At 52.6% G+C, this 21,930-nt stretch overlaps 2 protein-coding genes across 11 annotated transcripts in view; one reads left to right on the top strand and one right to left on the bottom strand.

Moving 5' to 3' along the window:
- Positions 1–17,576, bottom strand: part of NPHP4 (nephrocystin 4) — a 114,262-nt gene extending 96,686 nt beyond the window's left edge. For 5 of the 9 annotated variants that reach the window (XR_006733954.1, XM_045546297.1, XM_045546288.1 and 2 more), the window contains exons 1-3: positions 16,272–16,459; positions 10,279–10,451; positions 2,244–2,396 (exon numbers count right to left, since the gene is read on the bottom strand). Coding sequence is in view for 6 of the 9 variants with exons in the window: in XM_045546297.1 (XP_045402253.1) it covers positions 2,244–2,396; positions 10,279–10,413 (288 nt within the window). In the remaining 3 variants the exon portion in view is untranslated. Of the gene's footprint in view, positions 1–2,243; positions 2,397–10,278; positions 10,452–15,941; positions 16,000–16,271; positions 16,460–17,499 lie in introns of those variants that run through there. The other 4 variants (XM_045546293.1, XM_045546289.1, XM_045546296.1 and 1 more) reach the window with 4 other exon arrangements.
- KCNAB2 (potassium voltage-gated channel subfamily A regulatory beta subunit 2) overlaps positions 16,623–21,930 on the top strand; it is an 83,731-nt gene continuing 78,423 nt past the window's right edge. For both annotated transcript variants that reach the window (XM_045546299.1, XM_045546298.1), the window contains exon 1: positions 16,623–16,805. The gene's annotated coding sequence lies outside the window, so the exon portion shown is untranslated. The remainder of the gene's footprint in view (positions 16,806–21,930) is intronic.

Below are 21,930 nucleotides of genomic sequence, written 5' to 3'. Positions count from 1 at the left end.
CCCTCAGCGTGCCACGAGACGCCTCCAAAATAAAAACGCGAGCTCCCCTGAAACAGGAGGTCGTGGAGCCACAGAAGGTCACGCAGTCAGGAGCAGCTGCTCAGGCCCCCCTCGCCCGCTGGTGGCCTGGTGGAGTCACTCCATCTCCACGTACCTCTGGTTCCTCCTCTTTAAAACGAGGACATAAGAACACTGACCTCCACAGGAGGATGACAAGCATGAAATGACAATGTGCTTCTGAGCCAATGTCTGGCCCACAGTAAGTCCCTCCCCGGTAAAGGACAGCCATCACCACCACCACCTGCCCAAGCTGTCACAGTACCAGGTTTCCTTGGGCCACACACTGTACACATGACAAAGATAAAACCAAAAGAGCCCCCACCCTAGAAGGCCGTGCCAAAGGCAGGGAGGTGGAGCCGCAGGCCAGCTTATCAGCAGCACCGCTGGCCACAAGAATCACTTCTTCCCGTGTCAGAGACACAAGGTGACTTCACAGCCGTGCTGGAGCAGCTGCAGGGCTCACCCACAGTCACACACACAATTTACAACATGCAGTCTTTTCCCTCTGACATGGCTGGCCAGAGAGACCTTTAGAGCTATTTGCATAAGCTATTTGACAACCTTAATGTCAGACACATTTTTAGGTCCCATGACATGCATTTTACCAAGGCTTTATTTAATCTTCCTGACCTCTGGGGTCATTACCTCCCTCTACCGCCCATGTTAAGTAAGGGCAACAGTCAGAACCAATCCACGCCAAGGCGCACACACACTCCCAACGGTGGTGACGGCCAAATGCAGAGAAGCAGCATGTCCACAGCCAGCCTGAGGCGGTGGTGCCGACTGTGGCCAGAGCAGTCTCCAGCAGAAAAGGTGCACCTCGACACGCTTACCCAGAGTAACTCTCAAAGGATGGCCGCTGTCACCACCACCATTACCCATCGTACAAACTGCCTTCTTGGGCCTCACTCTGCATACTCGAGAAGATAGAATCAAAACAGCCTGGATCCTTCCTCCCAATCACCTCTGCCTGTCATCTGCAGACCCACTGTGTCCAGATGTGGTCCTTTGGACCCTCCCCACTCAGGTTCAGCTAGGCATGGGAATGCCCCCGTGACATCCCTGGCTCTTAGAGAACAATCCCAACATCCCTATGGCAGCCCTGCAAGACTCAGCCAAGGAGGCAACGCCCAGCCACCTTGCCAATCCCACCCGCTGCCGCACCAGCCCTGGCCTCTCCTCCCATCCCTGACACCTGCCGGCTCTCTCTGCTCTGCATGGGGCACCTTCACTCCTGCCTGTCGCAGGGCCAGGTTCTTCTCATCCTACAGGTCTCAGCTCAAACGGCAGCTCCACAGAGAAGCCTTCCTCGTTGCCCTGCCTACAGCAGGTCTCCACATTCTCCTATTCGTCTCCTTCTAAGAACTTATTCCCTGCTCAGTATGCCGCCCTAACAGACCACAAGCTCTGTCAGGTGAGCACCGTCAACACCCTGGCGGCCAGCACACTGGCCAGCGGAGAGCAGGCGCTGAACACACGCCGGTGGAATGGGTGCAGCTGCAGACACAGAGCACACCTGTCTGCAGGGCGGCCCGCTGCAGCGCTCCCTGCGCAAAAACACGTCACTCAGCCAGCGCCGGTCCACCGGCTTGGTCTGGGGACAGAGGCTTAGGATGTGAGTCCAGGGTCTGCCACCCTCTGCTGGGGCAAGTCACTGTACTAAATCTCATTTTCCCCATCAGAAAGAAAGAAAGAGGAAGGAAGGGAAAGGAGGAGAGAGGGGAGAGCAGGGGAGGGGAGGGGGAAGGAGGGGAAGAGAAGAGTAGAAAAGAGAAGAGAAGGAGAAAAGAAAAAAGAGAAGAGAAAAAAGAAAAAAAGGGAAGAGAAAGAAGACTAAAAGGAAAGAGGGACGTGGAGGAGGTGGCAGCTGCAGCAAATGAGATCAATAATTTCCTAACTTTGTCCCAAGAACCCCCAAGGTTCCTCGAAGGTGATGGGACCCCCCCCATGTCCCTTTTTCAACAGAGTGGCACACACTCATCTCTTTAGGACATTTGGCTTCCACGTAAGATTTTGTTTGGAAACAAAGCAGCTCCCACTAGGACAGGCTTGACATTCCTGTGGGTCTCAGGCGCTCTGGTCCTCTCCGGGCAGGGCCGCGTCCTCTGGGCCGCACACCCCGGACCCCACACACCTACCTGCTCCACCACGGAGCAGCCCCTGCCCGCCCTCACCAGGCCTACCTCGTTGAAGACAATCCTGGACGCCGGCCTTGAGAGCTGCTCGGTCGGCTTCACCGTGGTTTTCCACGTCCTCCCGAAGAAGTGTCGGTAGGTGACGTCAAAGAAGGACACCCGCAGATGGCATTCAACCTCCGACAGCACAGCCAGCACACCCTAGGAGACAGCAGGGAGTCAGCCCTGAGGAGCTCTGTGTCGTGAGCCATGCCACAGTTGCTGATGGACCGCCTGGCAGACACGGGGCCACTTAGCACCCCATTTTTTCAGGCAGCAGCAGCCGGATTTCCTCGTGGCGAGCTATGTCTTTCCCACCCACAGCCACCGGTCTTGGTGGGGTGACAAACCGGGCACTTGGCTCCCCCCTGGCCAATTAGAGCACTGAAGTCCCCTAGAATAGACACAGGCTTAAGACTCACCCACAGCCTACGAGACACAAGGGGCTGCAGGCCTGCAGCTGCCACTCTGTCACCACGTGGAGCCAAGAGGTTAAGATAGGACAAGTCCCGGTGGTGACATCACATGAGACTCTGGATCAAACCACACCTATAGCTCATGCTTTCTATAGATTTGTCTGTTATGAGAGTTAACAAGTCACCTCTAGCTTAAGCCACCTTGGATGTGTTTTTTGTCACTTGCAACCAAGTGAGTCCTTCCCGATTGAACCAGAAACTGTAAATCCTCGAATCGCCAGAATTATTTTGGGGTAGTGTTAGCAAAGGAAAAGCAGATCTTTGAGGAAAATTATGAAAAATTATGGCTACAAACCCAGAACAAGCAACCAGAGACGATACAGACAGAGTCTTTTCCCCATAGCTTTATTACTCATAGTAAGTTTTTGTTTCAGGCTTCAGCTCTTGTTACCAGTTACGACGAGCAATGCCACAGTTCTTACCTGGGACAAAGAGTTCTCTGCCTCTCTTTCGCTCACTCACTTAGCAAACACTAATTAAACATCTGCTCTGGGTATGACTCCATGCCAGGCACTGTTCCAGGCACTAGGGATACACCAGGGAACAAAAGAGATGAAATCTCTGCGCTTACAGGGCTTGCATGAGAAAAACAGGAGAAGGGAGAGACGGGCGGGTCCGCCAGCTGGGAGAGCAGGGTCGGGAGATGCTGGGAGACGGTCCTGGAGTGGAGAACTAGAAGCAGCAAGAGAACCACGAGGAATCTGGGGCACACGAGCCAGGCAGGAGCAGCAAATCCAAGGTCCTGGGCAGGAGGCAGCTTGGGCGTCAGGAACCAGTGATCAGTGTAGTAACTGTATTTAGCTGTGAGCTGTATTTCTTATTTTCTGTATTCCCAGTGCTCTGGCACATGGGCCTACTGACAGGACAGACTGTGCCCCAGCGTTGGCTAACCCACAGGGACAGCTCATGGCATGCCTGCCAGACTTTCTTTGTAAACCAACCAATCCAGAGCCCACAGTCCCACCTGCCCCGGCTACTGGCTCTTGCATTGCAGGAGACCGCATCCTCGGCCCCGTCACCCCAGGGTCAAGAACCAGGCACCGAGGGGTCAGTCTCTACATCCCAGGGGCCACTGAAATTACTCACACTAGTCAATCCCAAGCCCACCCAGCCGCTCCCCTGCCTTGCCCACTCCCTCCTGCAAAACCACAAGGAAGGGCCTGCTAGGCTACCCCTGGCTCCCTCTGCCTCCTGAACAAGCCTGGTGCTTCCCTGTGGGGCCCTGCATGGTGTGGCCTGCCCCCTCCTCCTGGGAACCCTGGGTAACACACCCCCTTTTCAATGGCAGTCGTCTCCTGAGCTGCTGGCCTCCCCACACCTGAACAGAAACCAATCCCAGCAACACTCTGCACAAGCAGAAAGCCCACCCGACTGCAGCAGGCTGAATGCACAGAAGATGGGAGGGATAAGGTGTAGCAGCTGCTCCTGCAGGTCCCCTGGCACAGGGACAAGCTGGGCTCTCACTCCCAGTTCCATGGGAGGCCAGGGAGAGACTGTAAGCAGAAACAATACCAGCTGATTCAGGATTCTAAGAAAATTCCCACAGGTGCCACGTGGAGATGAGACTGCAGGGGCGGGGATGGAAGCAGGGGCCACTGCCACCATCCAAGCAAGAAAGGATGGGGCGCTGCAGGGTGACAAGAAGCAGGCACCCCTGGGCTCTCCTTTCAAGGAAGCGCTGCGACAATCTGAGAAGAGAGAAGCGGGAAGGACGGGGGATAAGCTGTCGTGTTTGCCTGGCCCTCCCAGCTAGTCCTGAGTCCCACGTCTGCAGTGAAGCAACCAGGACAGAGGCGGTGTTACCCACGGGGACAGGGAGGACGGAGCAGGGCAGGTCTGGGGGACGAGCTCCAGTTCACTGCAGTCATCACTCACTCCACAGCAGGGACCTCCATCTGCACACAGCCCTTCCCCTCGTCCTTGCCCCTCCACGCCGGCCCACTGCCTCCTCAGGGGTCCTCACACGTCCCGGCTCAGTCCCCAGCTGGCTCAGTCCCCAGCTCCCGTGCCCCTGATGAAGGGGGCCTTCCTGCCCACTGTCATCCAGACCCACTCCCAACCCATTTTACACTTGCTCAGAGCGATCATCTAGCTTTTACATGTTGACTGTCGCCCCCAACTAGAACGTGAGCTCTGTGAGGACACGAGCCTAGAATATTCTGTCCCCTGCTCTATCCTTTGGGCCCAGGTGAGGCCTTGCACATGCAGGTCCTCAGTGCTTGCACATCCTCACCGCTGGGGCTGCCCAGCCTCCACCATCGGCCTTTTCCTCTTCCTCCTCCTCCTCCTCTTCCCTGATATCCTCTCAGAAATTAATCATAAGCCAAGACCCCCTAGCTCCCAAATCTCTATTGCTGGCTTGGGCTTCTTCCCAGAAGGCCCGACCCTAACCACTGCGCTGCTTCCTAACCGATTCTATTCAAATAAGTTTCAGCTGCGAGCTCTGTGAAGCCTGGACCCGGGGCAGAGCCGTCCTTGTAGTAAGTATACAATAAATATCAAATTGAATTAAAATAGCATCTCAAAATAAAGAAATACAACGTTCATGATAAAATTAAACCAAACAAAAAACTAAACAGAATAGCAAGAGAAACACACTAAAATAATAAAGTGCCCTGAGCTCAAAATAAGCATGTGATAGTCTCAGCCCAGCACCCTTCACAGGGCGGTTGCTACCATCTAAAGCAATCAGTTCCAAAAAAACTAAAACTGTTCAAACTCATAAGACTATCTAAATCAAACTCTATTTTTTTATCACCTATTTCCAACTTGATCTTCTTTTCTTTTCTTTTATTCTTCTCCCAAGAAGTTTTGTGTAAAGAGATGGAGGGAAAAGGGTGGTCACAGAAGGGAAACGTCAAGGGCCCAGGGGATTGCTGTTTTGTTTTTTTTTTTTTTTTTTTGAGACAGAGTCTCCCTCTGTCCCCCAGGCTAGAGTGCAGTGGCATCACCACAGCTCACTGCAGCCTCCAACTCCTGGGCTCAAGCAACTCTCCTGCCTCAGCCTCCCAAGCAGCTGGGACCACGGGCGTGCACCACCACGCCTGGCTTACTTTTCTATTTTTAGTAGAGATGGAGGCTCACTCCTGCTCAGGCTGGTCTCGAACTCTTGACCTTAAGTGATCCTTCTGCCTTGGCCTCCCAGAGTGCTAGGATTACAGGCCTGAGCCACCATGCTTGGCCTATCTTCTTTTAAAAGCTTTATTTTGATTGATTTTTGTATGTAAAACCAACTCTGCATTCCTGCAATAAACGCCACTTGACCTTTATATATCACTTTTTATACATATTGCTGGATTTTATGTCCTACTATTTTAAGGATTTTTGTGTCAGTCTGTACTTTTCTTGTAGTGCCCTTGACTGGTCTGGGTATCAGAGTTATGGTGGCCTCAAAACAAAGAGTTGGGAAGCACCCTTCTCTACTTTCTGGAAGAGTTTGTCTGGAATTAGTATCATTTCTGCCTTTAAGATCTGATAAAATTCAACATTATATTTTTAATGTTTGTGGGATATATAGTGATGCCTCTTTCATTTCTAATATTGGAAATCCATGTTTCCTCTTTCTCTTAATCTGTCTTGCTAGGGATTTATCAACATTATTAGTCTTTTCAAAAAACCAACTTCTAGCTCAAGGATTTTCTCTATCATTTGTCCTTCACATCACTGATTTCTGCTCATATACAGTCATGAGCCACACGATGTTTTAGTCAACAACAGACCACATGTATGACGTGGTCCCATGAGATTATAATACCGTATTTTTATTGTACCTTTTCTGTATTTGCAAATTCAAGTACTTATCATTATACTAAAACTACCTACAGTATTCAGCACAATAACACGCTGTACAGGTTGTAGCCTAGGAACAATAGGCTACACCATACAGCCTAGTTGTATAGACCACCTAGGTTTGTGTGAGTACACTCGATGATGTTTGCACAATGATAAAATCACCTAACAACACATTTCTCAGAATGTATCCCATCTTAAGTGACACATGACTATATGTACCATTTCCTTTCTTCTACTTACTTTGTATTTAACACATTAATTGCCATGAGAGTTGTATTTAACTCACACTGGTTTTGACCCTGGGGCTGTGTGAATCGTACATAAAATCTTACTTCTTGATGTTCTTTTTGCTATAATTAATATTGACAATTCTAAAAACATGGACTAAATGAATAAAAATCAATAAATTTCCATTTTCTATTTATGTTTATCTTTAAATTACACTTGAAGTTTTTATTCTGTTTTTGTAATAAACACTGTGGCCCCAAGGAAAAGTTTATGTTTCTTTGGTGTGGCGGGTCCATGTGTTAATTTGCTCTTTTTATCTAGATTGTTAAGGAGGAAGCAGAAGTCACTGATTATCTAACCCTTCTTTCTAATATAGTCATATAAAGATACAAATTTCCCTCAAAGGACTGCATTAGCTACATCCCACAAATTTTTATATTTTCTTCCACTACTTGTTCAAATTATTTTCTAATTTCCCTATTAATTCTTCTTTGACCCATGGGTTATTTACCACTGTGTTAACTTCCTACTATTTTCTAAGTCCCTTATTGTTATTTGTTTCTAATTTAATACCACAGTAATCAGTAAACATACTGTTTTTAATTTGGATCCTATTAAACTTATTGAGACACTGCTATGGCCCCGTGTATGGTCTATCTTGCGGAATACTCCAGGTGTACTTGAGAAGACTGCGTGGTTCACTTTGTTGGGCGTAGTGCTGAAGAGATGTCACGGTAGCTGATGGTGGTGTTCAGATCTTCCAAATCCTTATGAGTTTTTTGGTCTATTTGTTCTATCAATTATTAAGTGAGGACAGTTAAAATTTTCCAACTATGACCGTGAATCTGAATATAGTTCCCTTTAGTTTTTGCCCAATTTTGTTCCATATATTTAGAAGCCTTGTCATTGGGTGCCATACACAAGAGTTATTACAACAGACCTGTTACACTTTGAAAGGCCAACTTACCTGCTGGCCCTTGGCTGGAGCCTGGAAACTTAGATTTGGGGAGGGTTCCTACCACCTGACTGGTGAAAGTGGCGCCCTGAGCCTGAACTGTTCATGTGCTTGGTTTATGCTGAACACCTGTCTCCCTTCTAGGAGTCTGGAATTTTGGTACACAACATTTGGTGCGTGACATTTCACACGTGTTGTTACGATTCATTGCTGGGGGATGCATAAATGCATCTTGTGTGACTCCACTGGGAGAGGATCCTTGGGAGCTCGTACCCACCTCCCCCCACCCCCGACACCCCCCACACACATGCCTATTCCCTTTGCGGATCCTGCTCTGTATCCTTCTGCCCTAATACATCTCAGCCGTGAGTGTAAGATGTGCTGAGTCATGTGAGTCCACTGAGGGAACCGTCAAACCTGGGAGGTGGGCCTGGCAGCCCCAGCACAGGTGCACACACATTTAGGGATCGTCATGTTTTCTTATCATTATCTCCATGCAATGCCCCTTTGACTGTGGTAACTCTTCCCTTTGAAACCCACTTTGTCTGACACTAGCGTGGTCACAAAGTTCTCTTATGCTTCGTATTTGCATGGTGCATCATTTTCCATATTTTTACTATCAACTTGTTTATGTCTTTATGTTTAAAGTGTACTTTTTTCTAAACAACATATAATTGGGTCTTTTTTTTTTTTTTTCTTTCGTTTCCGCAGACCCATAATTGGGTCTTAAATGACAACTTTTAACATATGACTTTGGATCAGGAATTCCACTTGTATGAATTATTCTAGAGACATATATGTACATGAAAAAAATATATAAATTAGGTTATTCATTGTAGCAGTGTCCGTAGTAGCAAATGACTGGAAAAAGTCTAAATGTCCATCAATAAGAGCCTAACTAAATAAATGATGGTTCATCCATATAAAGAAATACTATGTAGTCTTAAGAAAGAATAATAAAATTCTCATGTAATAACATGAACAATCTATAAGACATATTGTTATGAATTTTTTAATAAAGCAAGGTACACAACAGAGTATAGTTAAGTACCATTATAGGTTTAAAAAGGAAAAATACACACTTGTCAACTTTGAACTATGTGATTATCTTTTCAAAAATAAAATAAATACATGAAATAGGGAAATAAATAAAATTTCCTACGTAAAATTAGGAAGGAGGGAAGTCCCAGGCCACCAGCTACCTTGGGAGCTCCTAGAAGGCCGTGGCAGCAGAGCCAGGCTGGGTAGTGAACACCTAGAGGTGTCGCCTGGGCGGCTGGCTCCGCTCCTCTCAGGTGCAGCGTGGATAGGATGACACCCACTGCACAGGGCTCTTGTGAGGACCAAGTGAATTAACACAAGTGCTAGGAAGCTGTAACAGTAGTTGTCACCCAGTCCCCAACACGGTGGCAAAGACGTAGCTGGTGCTCAGTCAGAGGGTTTGGAATTGGATGATGCAGGACATAGGTGATTTAACCACAGTACATTATTCCTAGACCGAGCACTCCAACAACTTTGAATGTATGCAAGTATCATTCCACAGCTGCAGAGGAAAACAGTCTTGCCAAGCCAGACCCCATGAGAAGCTACATGGTTACACTGGCAGGACCAGATCCTTCTTGTGCACCCCCACAGGCCACCAGGCCTCATGGGGACAATTCAGTCACATGGGCACTCTGCGGGCAGCGCACAGAACCACGAGCTTGTCTAGCAGTTCCTGCCAGCTGAAGGGCACAGATGGATGTGGGGCCATGAGGGCAGTGGCACATGCAGCCACACACAGAGCCACCAGGATGCCCAGAGTTAACGCCTGCAGTCCTCACTGCCAGGCTGAAAGCAGGCCACGCGGAGCCATGCACAAGGCCACGTGGCTCCCCTGGTTTCAAAACAGCAGTTCTTTAAGTGTGGTCCCCAAGCCCCTGAGGTTCAGAGAGATCCTGTCAGGGGCTCCACAAGGGCAAATACCCAGATGTTATTTGTCTTTTTCACTGTGTTGACATCTGAACTGAGAGAAAGCAGGCCGCTTGGAGTTTTAAATTGCTCCACTGTAGGCAGAAAGAAACTCTTACCCAGTATCAAAAGTGCTGACCAAGTCCCTGAATCCCATATTCTCTTTGCTGATGGGCCACTTTGCCTCTGAATACTGCCAAGGCCCAGGGTAATGGGTACGGTGGTAGGACGCTAGTAAATAAGTGAAAATCAATACAGACGCTCCTGGACTCACGATGGGGTCCCATTCCGATAAACTCATCATAAGTTGAAAATGCTGTAAGTGAAAAATGCACTTCATACACCTAACCTACTGAACGTCGTTGCTTAGCCTAGCCTACCTTAAATGCACTCAGAACACTCACATTAGCCTACAGCGGGCACAACAACCTAACACAAAGCCTGTTTTATAATAAAGTGCTAAATAGCCCATGTAATTTACTAGATACTGTACAGAAAGTAAAAAACAGAATGGTTGTATGGTTACGACCATACAATCCTAAATTGAACCGCAGTAAATTGGGGACCCAGATTAACTGGAAACCTCATCCCAGGTGAAAGCAGTAACAAAGTGCTTTTGACAATAAACAGCAAATTTCATTACCTGCTTAATTATTGGCCCGTCAAGCCACTTCAGGACACACTGAAATGCTGTGGACTCCTTCAACAGCTGGCGTGCTCTCTGGGGGTGGGGAGGGACAAGCACGTTTTGGGCAAAGATCCTGTGCCAGTCATCCATGCTGCCTGTCTGAGGATCACATGGGCCTCCAGGATTCCCTGCACCATTCATGTTCAAAGGAAGAAAAAAGTTATGAGGGCCACGGTGATCAGAGCAATTCTGAAAGCTCCCTGCCTCCCACCAAATCCCAGAGGAGTCTCCATCCCTGAAACCACGCTCTGCAATCCGCTCCCCCAAGCCCCAGTGCAGCAGACTGCATTGCTGGCTGACACACGCTGCCATCCCCTTGCTCCAGACAAGCTCCGCCTCCCTCCATGGGCCAGCCAAGGTGTGACTACCCCGGCCTCAGGGACTGACTTAGGACGGGCACACACAGGGTTGCTTTCTACAGCTGTGGAGGGCTAGTGCTACACCAGGGTGAGTGGCAGCTGAAACCCAGCCCTGGTGTGGCACTGCCGTGCAGGGGCCCAGGGAGCACACGAGAAGGAATACAACTCTAGGAACAGCGAGGCCATCGGCCTGAAACTGCCAGGGGCTACCTCAGGAGCCACCACCTTGAGATACATAAAAGGCAGAGAGGAAACGTCATCATTAGAGCCCTGGCTCTAGGGTTCCCTAACGCCAGTCACCCCAGGACACCTCAGATACATGGATAAAGTCTTTTGTTGCTAAAGCCATCTGGGGGTGGGTTTCAAGTGTTACCCAGCTTTAGTGACCCAGCCCACCGTGGGTATTATCCGTCCCCTTCCAGCCACACAGGGATCTGAGCCTTCTCTACACATCTTTTCAGCTGACACAGAATCCTGAGACCTTGGCATTGCGAAGAGGCCGCACGCTGTGCGCTGAGATGATAAGCAAGCAGGAAAGGCGGCAGGTCTGCTCGTTTAAGACAGCAGATCCCTAAGTGTGGTTCCCAAGCCCTGAGGTTCAGAGAGACCCTGTCAGGGGCTCCACAAGGTTAAAACTATGTTCATAATATCCAGATGTTACTTGTCTGTCTCACCACAATGGCCTGCACCGATGGAGCACGGGCAACAGTGGGTGAAACTCCTGGGGCCTCCACACACCCAAGGCAGCAAACTGTACCAGGTGGCACACGCTCCACTAGCAGGAAGAGCACACGGCTTCACTTGGGAACGTCCTGGGTGAAGCCAGGGAAACTATTAATTTTATTACTTCTGGACCCTTGACTATACACGTTTTTAACCTCCTGTGTGACAAAATGGGACATATACGAAAGCATTTCTGCTGAGAACCGACGGGGCAATGGCCATCCTGGGGAAGCCTGCTGTGCCTGTCTGGGGCTGCGAGCTGAACAGACAGCTTTTTTCACTCACCCGCACCATTTTTACTAAAAAGGATGACTGATAGACAAGCTATGGTTATTCCGACTTGGGTACTTGGCAGACACTTTCGCAAACAGGAATGGAGTAAGCACGTCACTTCAAGGAAAACTGTGACAAAAATGGAGGTTTCAAGCAAAAATTAGAACTGAGAACGTTTGTATCCTTCACCATGAGCCTGACAGCTTCAAGACTTCCCTGACTAGATGGGCAGTAACAGAACGAATGTGATCTCCTGAGACTGCTGATTACATATGTCAATATTTGGAAGGTCTGCAGGGCTCTGTGAACCAGTGTTTTCCGAAGGAACAATGCATAATGATACAAAATCCTGCGAGAATAAAAAGATCCATCCGAAGTACAAGAAAGACCAAAAGATTTTAATGTCACAGAGTATGAAAAGTTCATTGATATAAGACTCTATTTGGAACAAATCTCTAAGAAACTACTGCTCATGGAGTGTAGGTGTACCATCAAATACCCACAATTAGCTAAAAGGCTCCTCCCCTACCTGGATGTGGATGGATTTCCCGCAGATACTGCAAAGTAACATATCGCAACAGATAGAACAGGAGACAGCAAACAGGAGACTCTAGCTGTCTTCTACTACACCACACACTAAAGATAAATGTAAAACTGCAGAACAACCCCTCTTCTAATTTTTTTGTTTTGGAAAATATAGTTGGTTTTCATTAAAAAAATGTTCTTTATGCTACCATATAATAGGTTTATTGTTACTTTTAAATGAATATTTTTAACATTTCTTAGTTTTAATTTCTATACTGTAAACATTGATAGATATAACTTATAACTTATATAAACAAAAGTTCTTTGGGGTCCTCAATTTTTTAAATGGTAAAAGGGTCTGAGACTAAAATATTTGAGCAGGACTATCCTAATGGGTCACCATCTCCATGCTCACAGCTACATAGGAATGGAGAGGACATAACCAGCCAGCCTGGGATGTTCCCCCATCCCCCCAGGGTCTGGGTCCTGCCCTCACCTGCAATGCACCCACTGTGGGTGGTCTAGGAACACCCCCTCAGAGGTCCAGAGTCAGCCTGCTACTGTGTGAATATAGCAGGCACACATGCTGGTTTGTGTTTTTTGTGGGTTATTTTTGTCTGTTCAATATCCCTTGCTTTGTGGAAGGACCCAACCCAATTTCATGATAAGGGCTGTTCCCCAATTGAGGCCAGAGGCCTGCAGTGATTGGTTCAAAGAACACGTGACCCACACTGAGCCACTGAAGTCTTCCCTGAGAGACCTGAGCCCAGGCTGTCTCTCCTCCAATGCCCAGAACTGCCCAGACCAAGCCAGCCCAGAGCCCTCGGCCACCACAGGGACAGCCTGAGGCAGAGGCAAGCCCAGGGGAAGCTGAGTTCAGACTTCTGCCCTCCAGAACTAGAAAAGAACAAATCTGTGTTCTTTTAAGCCACTGAGTTTGTAGAACTTTGCTACAGAAGTCACAGGAAACCCATACAGTTGCCCATGACCTATAAGCAGAAGAGACCTAACCAATACCAGCTCAAGGGCCACCTCCTCGAAAAAGGCTTCCCAGATGAAGCTCAGCGCCTGTGCTTCCCTTGGTCACAGCATTTGTCACCTGTCTTGTGTTGATCGGCTCACTGGCCAACTCCTTGAAGGGAGCATTATTCCTCCTGTGTCACTGGTACCCAGCTCACCATCAGAACTTAATATTCATAAAATCAAATCAAAGCTTTAGTAAAGCTGACACTCAAGCTTTTTTTCCCAGAGAACTGTTTTCCTGTTGACTTTCACTATAAACTCTGGCAGTGGACTCACACAGAATGCCTGTCGTGACCAACCCAGACAGGCGCTTCCAGAGGAAGGGCTCTCCTGATGTGGATGCCCTATGGAAGGTGTCCGCTCTGCCTGCCCTCCTCACCTGCCTGCCTCCTGACCCAGTGCCTCCTTCCCTCCTCCCTGGGTGTCTGCAGGACTCAGTGCCACACATGCCCGGGAGACACTGCTGAAGAACCCACAGGTGCCAGGCCACCCTCAAGGGGAGTACATTAACCCCATGTGACCCTACTGTGCCAGCAGGGCACACGCCAGGCAGAAAGTCATCCACTCTGAAAGGACCTGCCATCCACAGGCAAATACTGATGCTCAGGAGGTGGAGGAAGGACAGCAACTCTCTCAAGGGGCCACAGAGGGCTAGGTGACATCTGAGACACCTGGGAGTGGGAGCCACAGGCTCTCACTTCACTCTCCCCACCTCATAGACAGTTAGTTCCAGGTGCCCTCCCACCTGGCCCTTACTCCTCTCCACCTCTACTCTCACCCTTTAGGAGTCAAATCAAATGCCACCTCCTGAGAGCAAACCTCACCCCCACCCTCCAGCTACACATAGCAGCACCAGTGACATTAGAGTCACCAAACTTCCCAAGGGCTATGCTTTTACTGTTGTCTTGCAAGACTGTGAGCTCCCCGAGATCTGGGGTGAGTCCTCAGTGAAAATCTTTTAATGATTAAAAAGAATGCCATGGAGGAAGGGCAGTAGGGCCTTTGGGGCCAAATAAACAATAGGAAGAGAAAACTGGGAGGGTTCCAAGTTTGGAACACTAGAATAGAGTACAATGAGCTCACCGGGATAAAAAAAAGAAGAAAATATACCAGCTTTTATCGAGCCCCAGATAAAGAATTCCAAATATGGATTGTAAGGAAGCGCAATAAAATCCAAGAGAAAATGGAAAACCAACTCAAAGAAACCAGAAAAACAATTCAGGAAATGAATGAAAAATTCACTAAAGAGATCGACATAGTAAATAAAAAACCAAATAGAACTCCTGGAAATCAAAAATTCATTTAGGGAAACACAAAACACAGTGGAAAGTTTTAAGAATAGACTAGACCCGGCAGAAGAAAGAATCTCAGAGCTTGAAGACAACTCTTTCAAATTAACTCAGACAATAACACAGAGTATTATTCCGACTACTCTGTAAAGCAAGTGTCATCATTCTCCCCATCTTATAGAAGAGGAAACAGAGACTCAGAGAGCCAGTGATAAATCTAAAACCATTATAATCACCCCCACCAACCCCATCACGGAAGCCAGGAGAGCCCAGGGAGAAGAAAGGCCCCAGGGGGCCACCAGCAGAACTGGCGGACCAGGGACCTCCTGAGCTAATCCTCTCTCTCTCCCTCCCCTCCAATTTCAGGAAAGACTCTCACCTCCCCCCACCCCACCCCCGCCTGTTTCCAACCTACAAAATGAGGTCTCAGAAGTCTCCTTGAGATCTTTCTTTCTGCAGATCTATCGACAAATGTTTACCAAGCACCTACTGTGTTCCAGCATATACAAAGACTGTCAATTGCCCTGTCTTCAAGAATCCAGAAATCCACAGGGGAGAAGGCAAGAGGGTGAGTGTGAGCAGCACAGGGAACATGCGCCCAACCTGGCCGGGGATGGGGGCGTTGGCCAGGGAGGCTGAAGAGGTGAAGCTGGGCTTAAGTCCCAAAAATAGCGGTTTCCAGGGAAAGGAAGGGGCAGGGGGTGGGGAGGCTCTGTGAGGTGCAAGGAAGCCTCCTTTCCAGAAGTGAAGGAGGTGTAAAATGCCTGAGACCCAGATGCCTTGGGGAGCCTTCGGAGAAGTACAGGTTTGATTAAGCACTGCCTGGAATTCCCTCACTCAAGGAGCATTCTTCCAGCACCTACCCTGTGCTAGGCCCAGGAGAACGGGTCCTGAACACAGAAGACAAGCCCATCGCCCAGTGGAATTCATACTGGAGCCAGACCGAGACATGCCCCAAAGGCACAGCTGTAACCTATGCACACTGCACGGGGGAGCTGCAACCGAGACCTAGGACCAGAAAGCAGCGCCCACCGTCGTCGAAAACACTCTCCCTACACACCAGAGGCAGGATCCTGCGGTGTGTATGACGCCAGACCTGAAGGGATTTCAGGCTGAAGTGGGGCCTGCCAGTCCGAGGGGTGGGCGGGGACAGGCCTGCGTTGGTGGCGAAAGGCAGCGGGCAGCGCGGGTCGGCCAGCCCGGAGGTCCGGCAGCAGGAACGGGGAGCGGAAGGCTCACAGCCCCGAGGACAGAGCCTCGCGGGCACATCCGAGGGCCGCAGCGCGGGGATGGGACGGCCGGGCCGCACAGCCGGACTCAGGGGCTACCTGGCAGGAGCCCGCGAAAAAGTGCGCGCGGACGAGAGGGCGGGGGAAACCGAGGCCCCGCGCCCCGGCAGGGCCCGGGTGATCGGCACTGTCCTCACCTCAGAGGGGTCTGCATGCGGCGAGGGGCCGGGAGCAGAGGGCAGAGGCCAGAGGGCGGAGGGCGAGCACCAATTGGGCAGCCCACGACGCCCAACTGCACTGGGCGGCTGGGCCACACCAAGTGTCCGGGAAGGGGGGGACGACTGCTGCAGGTACAGCCCCGGACCGCGCCGCGCAGGCACCGGGTCCCCACGCAGGAGCGCGACGGACTATACCACCTCCGAGCCCGTGGCCTCGGCGGGCCCTGCGGCCACCCGCGCCTGCCGGCCACGTCGAACCTCCCCCGCGGCGCCGGCCCACATGGTTCCGCCCGCCGCGGGCAGCGTTACCTAGGAAACGGGCCCGCCACAGCCACGCCAGGAGCCACTAGGCCCACGCTTTCAAGGAAGTTGCCCCACGACGGACCCAGAGGCCCGGTGCCCAGCGGAGCCGCAGGCCTCGCGGGCCGAGGACCGGCCAAGGAGAGCACCCCGTCCGCCGCCACCCGCGGGAGGAGCCTCGGAAGGCGGCGCACTGCGCGCTCAGGCCGAGAACCCGCCTCTCGTCACTTTCGTCGTCAGGGCCGTGGGGCGAATCAGAACCCAAGTCGAGGGGATACGCTCCTCGAGTCCCAGCCAATCGGCGAGACGGCGGGCCCGTCCTGATTTGCATGACCGCAGGCTCTCAGCCAATGGGAACGTGACTGGCGTGAACAACAGCCAATGAGGAGCTGGCAGAGGCGTGGCCCCGGGCGTCCCACGAGGTGAAGATGCTGCGAGCGGAACCTGCCCGAGCGAGCGGGATTCGGGGGCGCTGAAGTCGCAGGGGCAGGGCGGGAAGGAAGATCCGGAGCGGGGCGCAGGATCCGGAGCTGGAGCCCCCAGGTGAGTGCACGGGGAGACCCCAGCGGGCCGCGCTTTCCCAGGACCTGCGCCGGGAGAGCGGCAGTGGGCACCGCCGTCCCTTCATCTCCGTTTGCCCGGCCCTGCATCCCTGTCCCCGCCGCCGTCTCACCTCCCCAGCCTCCTCACCTCCTTCTCCGTTGTCTCCCTTCCCCCATCCCATCCTCTCTTTCCTTCCCTGTCATCCCGCCTGACCTTTCAGCCTGCACCCGCGACCCGTGCCCCAAACTTCATCCCTCTCCCGCATCCCACGGTGCGCCTAGACCCCATCTCTACCCCCTCCCGCCCCGCAGCCTCGCCTCCCCTTCCCTCATCGTCCTCCGAGTCCCCTTTCCTGGCCTCTGCGCAGCCCCATCGGAGCGCTCCTGGGCCCGTCGTCCCCATCGCTGCCCCTCGCTGCTCTGCATCCTTCGTCCTCGCCGCCTGCCCCTGTGTCCCTCTAGTCCCTGTCCCCCTCCTCCCTGCCATTCTGCTCCCTGCCCCTCCGACCTCTTCCCGTGGGCGCCCCCTCTCCATGGTGCTCTGCTCCCCAGGACCTTGGCAGTCCCTTCCTGCACCACTTCCTGGGGCTACTTACACCCTCCTCCCCACCCCGTCCCTGGCCCCTACCCCCATCTTCAGCTTTTCCCCCATGCATGCCCAGGCCCTGGCTCAAAGCGTTTCCCCACTTCCCTACTTGCTGCTGCTCCTTCAGGATGCAGAGACCCAGCTGCTGCACCGCTTCCTGCTGCAGTACCAGCAGCCCGGTGTACCTGCCCACCTTCCCACCCTCCCATCCTGGCGCATCCTGGCGTCGCGCCTCCTGGCATCTGTCCTGGGGGCTCCTGCAGGGGCTGTGCTTTGTCTAAAGCATCTTGGGGTGCTCCAGGTGGGGAGCCCCTTAGCACCCTCCTCCCTGGCCACCTTCTCCCTCCCTGCCCCACCCCCACTTTCCTGCTCAGCCTTACTTTGTGATTCAGCATTTTTGGGGTTGGTAACTTTCTTTGCTTCCTGTCATGACAGGGACCTGGCTATGGGGCTGAAGGCAGGGGTCTCCACCTGCAGTTGGCAGGGCCACTTTAGGACCTAGGCCTGAGCTGCCTGGTTGGGAGAGGGCTGGGGAGCCACCACTCGCCGGTGGGGGTTGCTTTTCCTCCCTTTCATTTGTCTGCCCTGTGTTGAACCAAATCCAGAGGGAGATGACATAAGTAATAGCTCTTGGGGAAATGGGCTATTAGCATTTATGGAAATTAATACATCCATATCCGAGGAGCAAGAACACCAAGTTCAGGCCACAGCTGTCCCATTGTCTGTCATTTCAGGATTTCTTCCATCTCTGCAACTTCTCCTCCCCCTCAAAAACACCAGCCCCCACCCCACACACACACACTTCCAATGCGGAGCTCTCGCTCTGCTAAGGAAGCTGCATTCTGGCCTTGCATTGCAGGGTTTGGAGACCTGCATGTGGAGAGTCGCATCTGCCCACCTGATTCTCACTTGGCGGATGTGTGTCTGCTGCAGAGCCCAGGCTGGTGTGCAGCTCTGGGTTCCAAGCCCTGTGCTTTCACAGCGTGGGGCCCTAGGAGTGCACGTGGCCTCCCAGGTCTTGTCTATCAGGCTCAAGGTGCAGCCTCTCCAGGGACAGCTCTCCAAGTTCACACTCAGTGACACTAACAGTATTTGGGCTGCAGCACGTCCCTGCCTCGAAAGCAGCCTGGTGGAGGCTTCCCTTATAAAACCAAGGTTCACTCTTTTCTTCTCTCTTTGCTACACCAGTCAACAAATGCTTTGTAGGTGCTGACTAGTGCCCAGGGACTGAGCCAGGCAGTGAGGCTGTGGGGGTGTCATAAAAAATGCAAAACCCTTTTCATGTGTTTCTTGTGTTCAAAACCCTTGTGGTCTGGATACAGAGCCTGGATTGGAGGAAGGGCACACAAAACCAGTTGCACACAGGAGATGGGGCACAGGCCGTGGGTGCCAGGGAGGCGCAGGGGCCGAGAGCTCTGGGGGCTGGGCAGCTGGAGAAGGCTTCATGCCCTTGGGCTGGCTGGCTTGCTCTCCTTTTTCAATAATCTTCTGAAACCCAAATGATTCAGGAGGAAGTGAGTGGCACAAAATTTTGATTTGGCAGTTTCCGGTAAGGGCTTAGAGGGAGGGGGCCTCCTGTAGACTTTCCTATGTGTGGTGTCTGCCGTGGCAACTGGGCAAACACCGTCTGTGTTGAAGGAAAGCCTGCTCCGCCACGAGAACCCTGGAGAACCTGTTTCCATTTCCGGGGACTTTGGTGTTTGGTCCTCGGCTAAATTTTCAGTGATCCTCACGTCACCAGAGGTCTCAGAGTCAAAATGCTCTCTTGGTGTCCCTGAGTAAGGAGGCAGAACAGGGCAGCTGAGGGCAGCCCTCGGGAAGGAGGTGTCGGGGACCAGAGACCCCACACCTCCCTCTACCCCTTCTCCCTCCGACCCCCATGCCAGGGGGTCGTGCCTCATAGAGGCAAGGACTCTAACACCGCAGGGGTGTTCCCTCCCAACACTCGGGCGTCTTCTCCCTCAGAGGAGTGACGGAAGCCCAGAGGGAGAGGCTTCTCCAGGGTCATGCAGGCAGGTGGGGCTGGGCTGGGCCCCATTCTTCCTACTTATTTGCGCCCATCCACTTCTCTGGCTGTCCGGGCTGGAGGAAGCCAATCCCCTGAGGACATGACCGGCTGCCCTTTGGGAAGGCCACTTTGGAGGTGTTGCTGACATTCAGGGAGAAAGCAGCACCTTTCGATATGTCTGATTCACCGGAGGGGCCGTAGGGAGCAAGAGGTGCCACCAACCACGGGAGAACTCTCCACGACTCCAGTCCTGCCTGGCCCGCAGGCCCCAGCTTGCAGGTGCCGTTGTTCCGGTGGTCAGAGAGATGGCTGAGTCGTTATCCGAGGCAGGGGGCCCAGGGCCCAGGCCAGGGTGGGATGGAGGGAAGGAGCGGCCCTCCCCACACTGGACCTGCACTTCTGACCTCGGTTCACCTCAGGTCCTGGTACATAATAATGCTGTGAGGTAGGCTGGCTGGGATGGGGAAACTGAGGCATAGGGCAGCAGCAAGACTGACCCCAGCCTTCCAGGTAGGGAGGAAACCTTGATTCTGTTCCTGCCCTGCCAGGACTCTGTGATAGGGGCCCCTTCTGCCATCTACTCAAGCTCTGACAGATGCCAGAAATCCCTCCCTCTGTGCAAGGGAGTCTCCTCAGACACTCAGGAGGGTCAGGGTTCAATCCCCGGCCCTGAGGCCAATGGAAACTGTCCTTTCTCATGACAGGGAAAGCCCTGCATTGCTGTTTCCCTGGTGACAGGCAGCCCTCTGCGCACTGCGTACCCCGATCCCCGCCCCGCCTCGGCCCGTCCTGGAGTGAGTCTGTCGAGAGACGTGCTGTCTTGGCTCAGCCAGTACTGAGGAGGCAGCGCCAACGGCGCCTTCCTTAGGAGAGGACACGGGCTGCGGGGGAGGGGAGCTGCACACCTGGTCTTGGGCCTGTCACTGCCAGGTGCCTTGAGGCTTTCCATTCAGCCCGGGCTTGGGAAGTGCCTGAGTCTCCCTGCCAGGTAGACCTGAGCAGCCGCTTGCTCTCTGTATGCTTCGCCACAGGGGCGCCCGAAGGGCAGGCCTTGCTCTTCCTGTGCACGTGCGATGACCCCCAGCCCGAGGGCACCCTGCTGCCAGCACGCCCAGATCTCTAAGTCATATATCTGCTGGACAAGGTCTCAGGAGGCCACTCCCTACTCTGCCGAGTGACCATGTGGTTAAACCCAGAGACATGGGAAGCTCGCCCACGTGGGGCTGTGTGTGTCACTCGTCACAGAGCCGACACCCCACACCTGTCCCACCTGCTTCCCAGGCACCTGCCTCCCTTAACTTCCTCCTTGCAGGCAGCCATCTCTGCTGTCTCCAGCACACGGGCCACACAGAGCTGACTGTTTTGATGCCATGCTGAGTGCAGACAAAATAGGATTGAGAAAAGGGGAAACAAATGGTGGGGACCGGGCCCTCCTTCCCGCCTGCTCTCCAGATGAGTTAGACAGGTTTTCCTCAGGTGACCTCAGCCCTGGCCGCTGGGTGGTGGAGATCCATCCGGCGCAGCGGCTGAGGGCCAAGCATGCGTTTCTTCTCAGATCCCTGCACTAGATTTTGAGACAAACCAGTGAGCCACTCGCCGTGGGGAGGCTCATCAGCGCCTCCTTGGGTGGTGTAAGGCCCTGTGTCCGGGCCCCGGGGGCCCTCTGTCACCCGCCATGGCTCCTCGCCTGTAGAGGGTTCCTTCTCCAAGCCTCTGCGTCTCTCAGCCTCTAAGCCACATGGCCTCCTTCTCACATCTCCCTTTTTCTGGATGGGTGAAATGGTGCCTCCAGAATAGACCCCTGGGGACAGTCCCTGGCACACAGAGGTGCTCAGTGACTGTCAGCTTCTCCCCTCCCCGGGCAAGACAGAGCCCACCCCTCATCCTGCCTGGAGCCCAGGTGGCCCCTGGGCCACCCAACTGAGCCTCCAGGAAAGCCGGGGCAGAGTGACTTGGGTTCCCTGCTGATCCATTTCCTGGGCCCACTCAGGGCTCCTCAGAAGGGGCTGCCTGCTCCTGGGGAAGGGCCCGGAGAGCCCGGCTGCCTGCTTTCATGGTAGAAGAGGGGAGGGAAGAGGATGAGAGGGCAGGAGGGGAGAGCCTGCTGCCTTTGTCTGTTGGTCTGCAGAGAAGACCCCCAACACACACCCCCAGGAAAGAGGGACACACCTTGCCCTGGCCTCAGGCCCCGCATGCATCTGCACACCTGCCACCTGCCTGTCCCTGATCCCCCCGGCACCACGCTCTGAGCGCACTGGCCATCCTTCACCACGGATGTGTTTTCATTTTCCATCCCTTGGAAGTTTTGGGATCTTTCAGCACAAATGCAGACCCTGATGTCCACAAGCTGTCAAATGCAGAAGGATCTAGAATTGTGCCTTGGAGCCTTGCCATCCTGAACACACAGTGGTGGCAGGGGCTTTCTAGAAGTGGCGTCCTTCCTGCCCCTTCTACATATAGGAGGGTTAGAAATAGCTAAAATGCAGGGACAAGGAGATTCTAATGAATCCATTCATTAGAAAATAAATTTAA

The sequence above is a fragment of the Lemur catta genome, chromosome 3 (genome assembly GCF_020740605.2).
Source record: "Lemur catta isolate mLemCat1 chromosome 3, mLemCat1.pri, whole genome shotgun sequence".
NCBI lineage: Eukaryota > Metazoa > Chordata > Mammalia > Primates > Lemuridae > Lemur > Lemur catta.
This window is presented reverse-complemented; position numbering and strand designations above follow the sequence as displayed.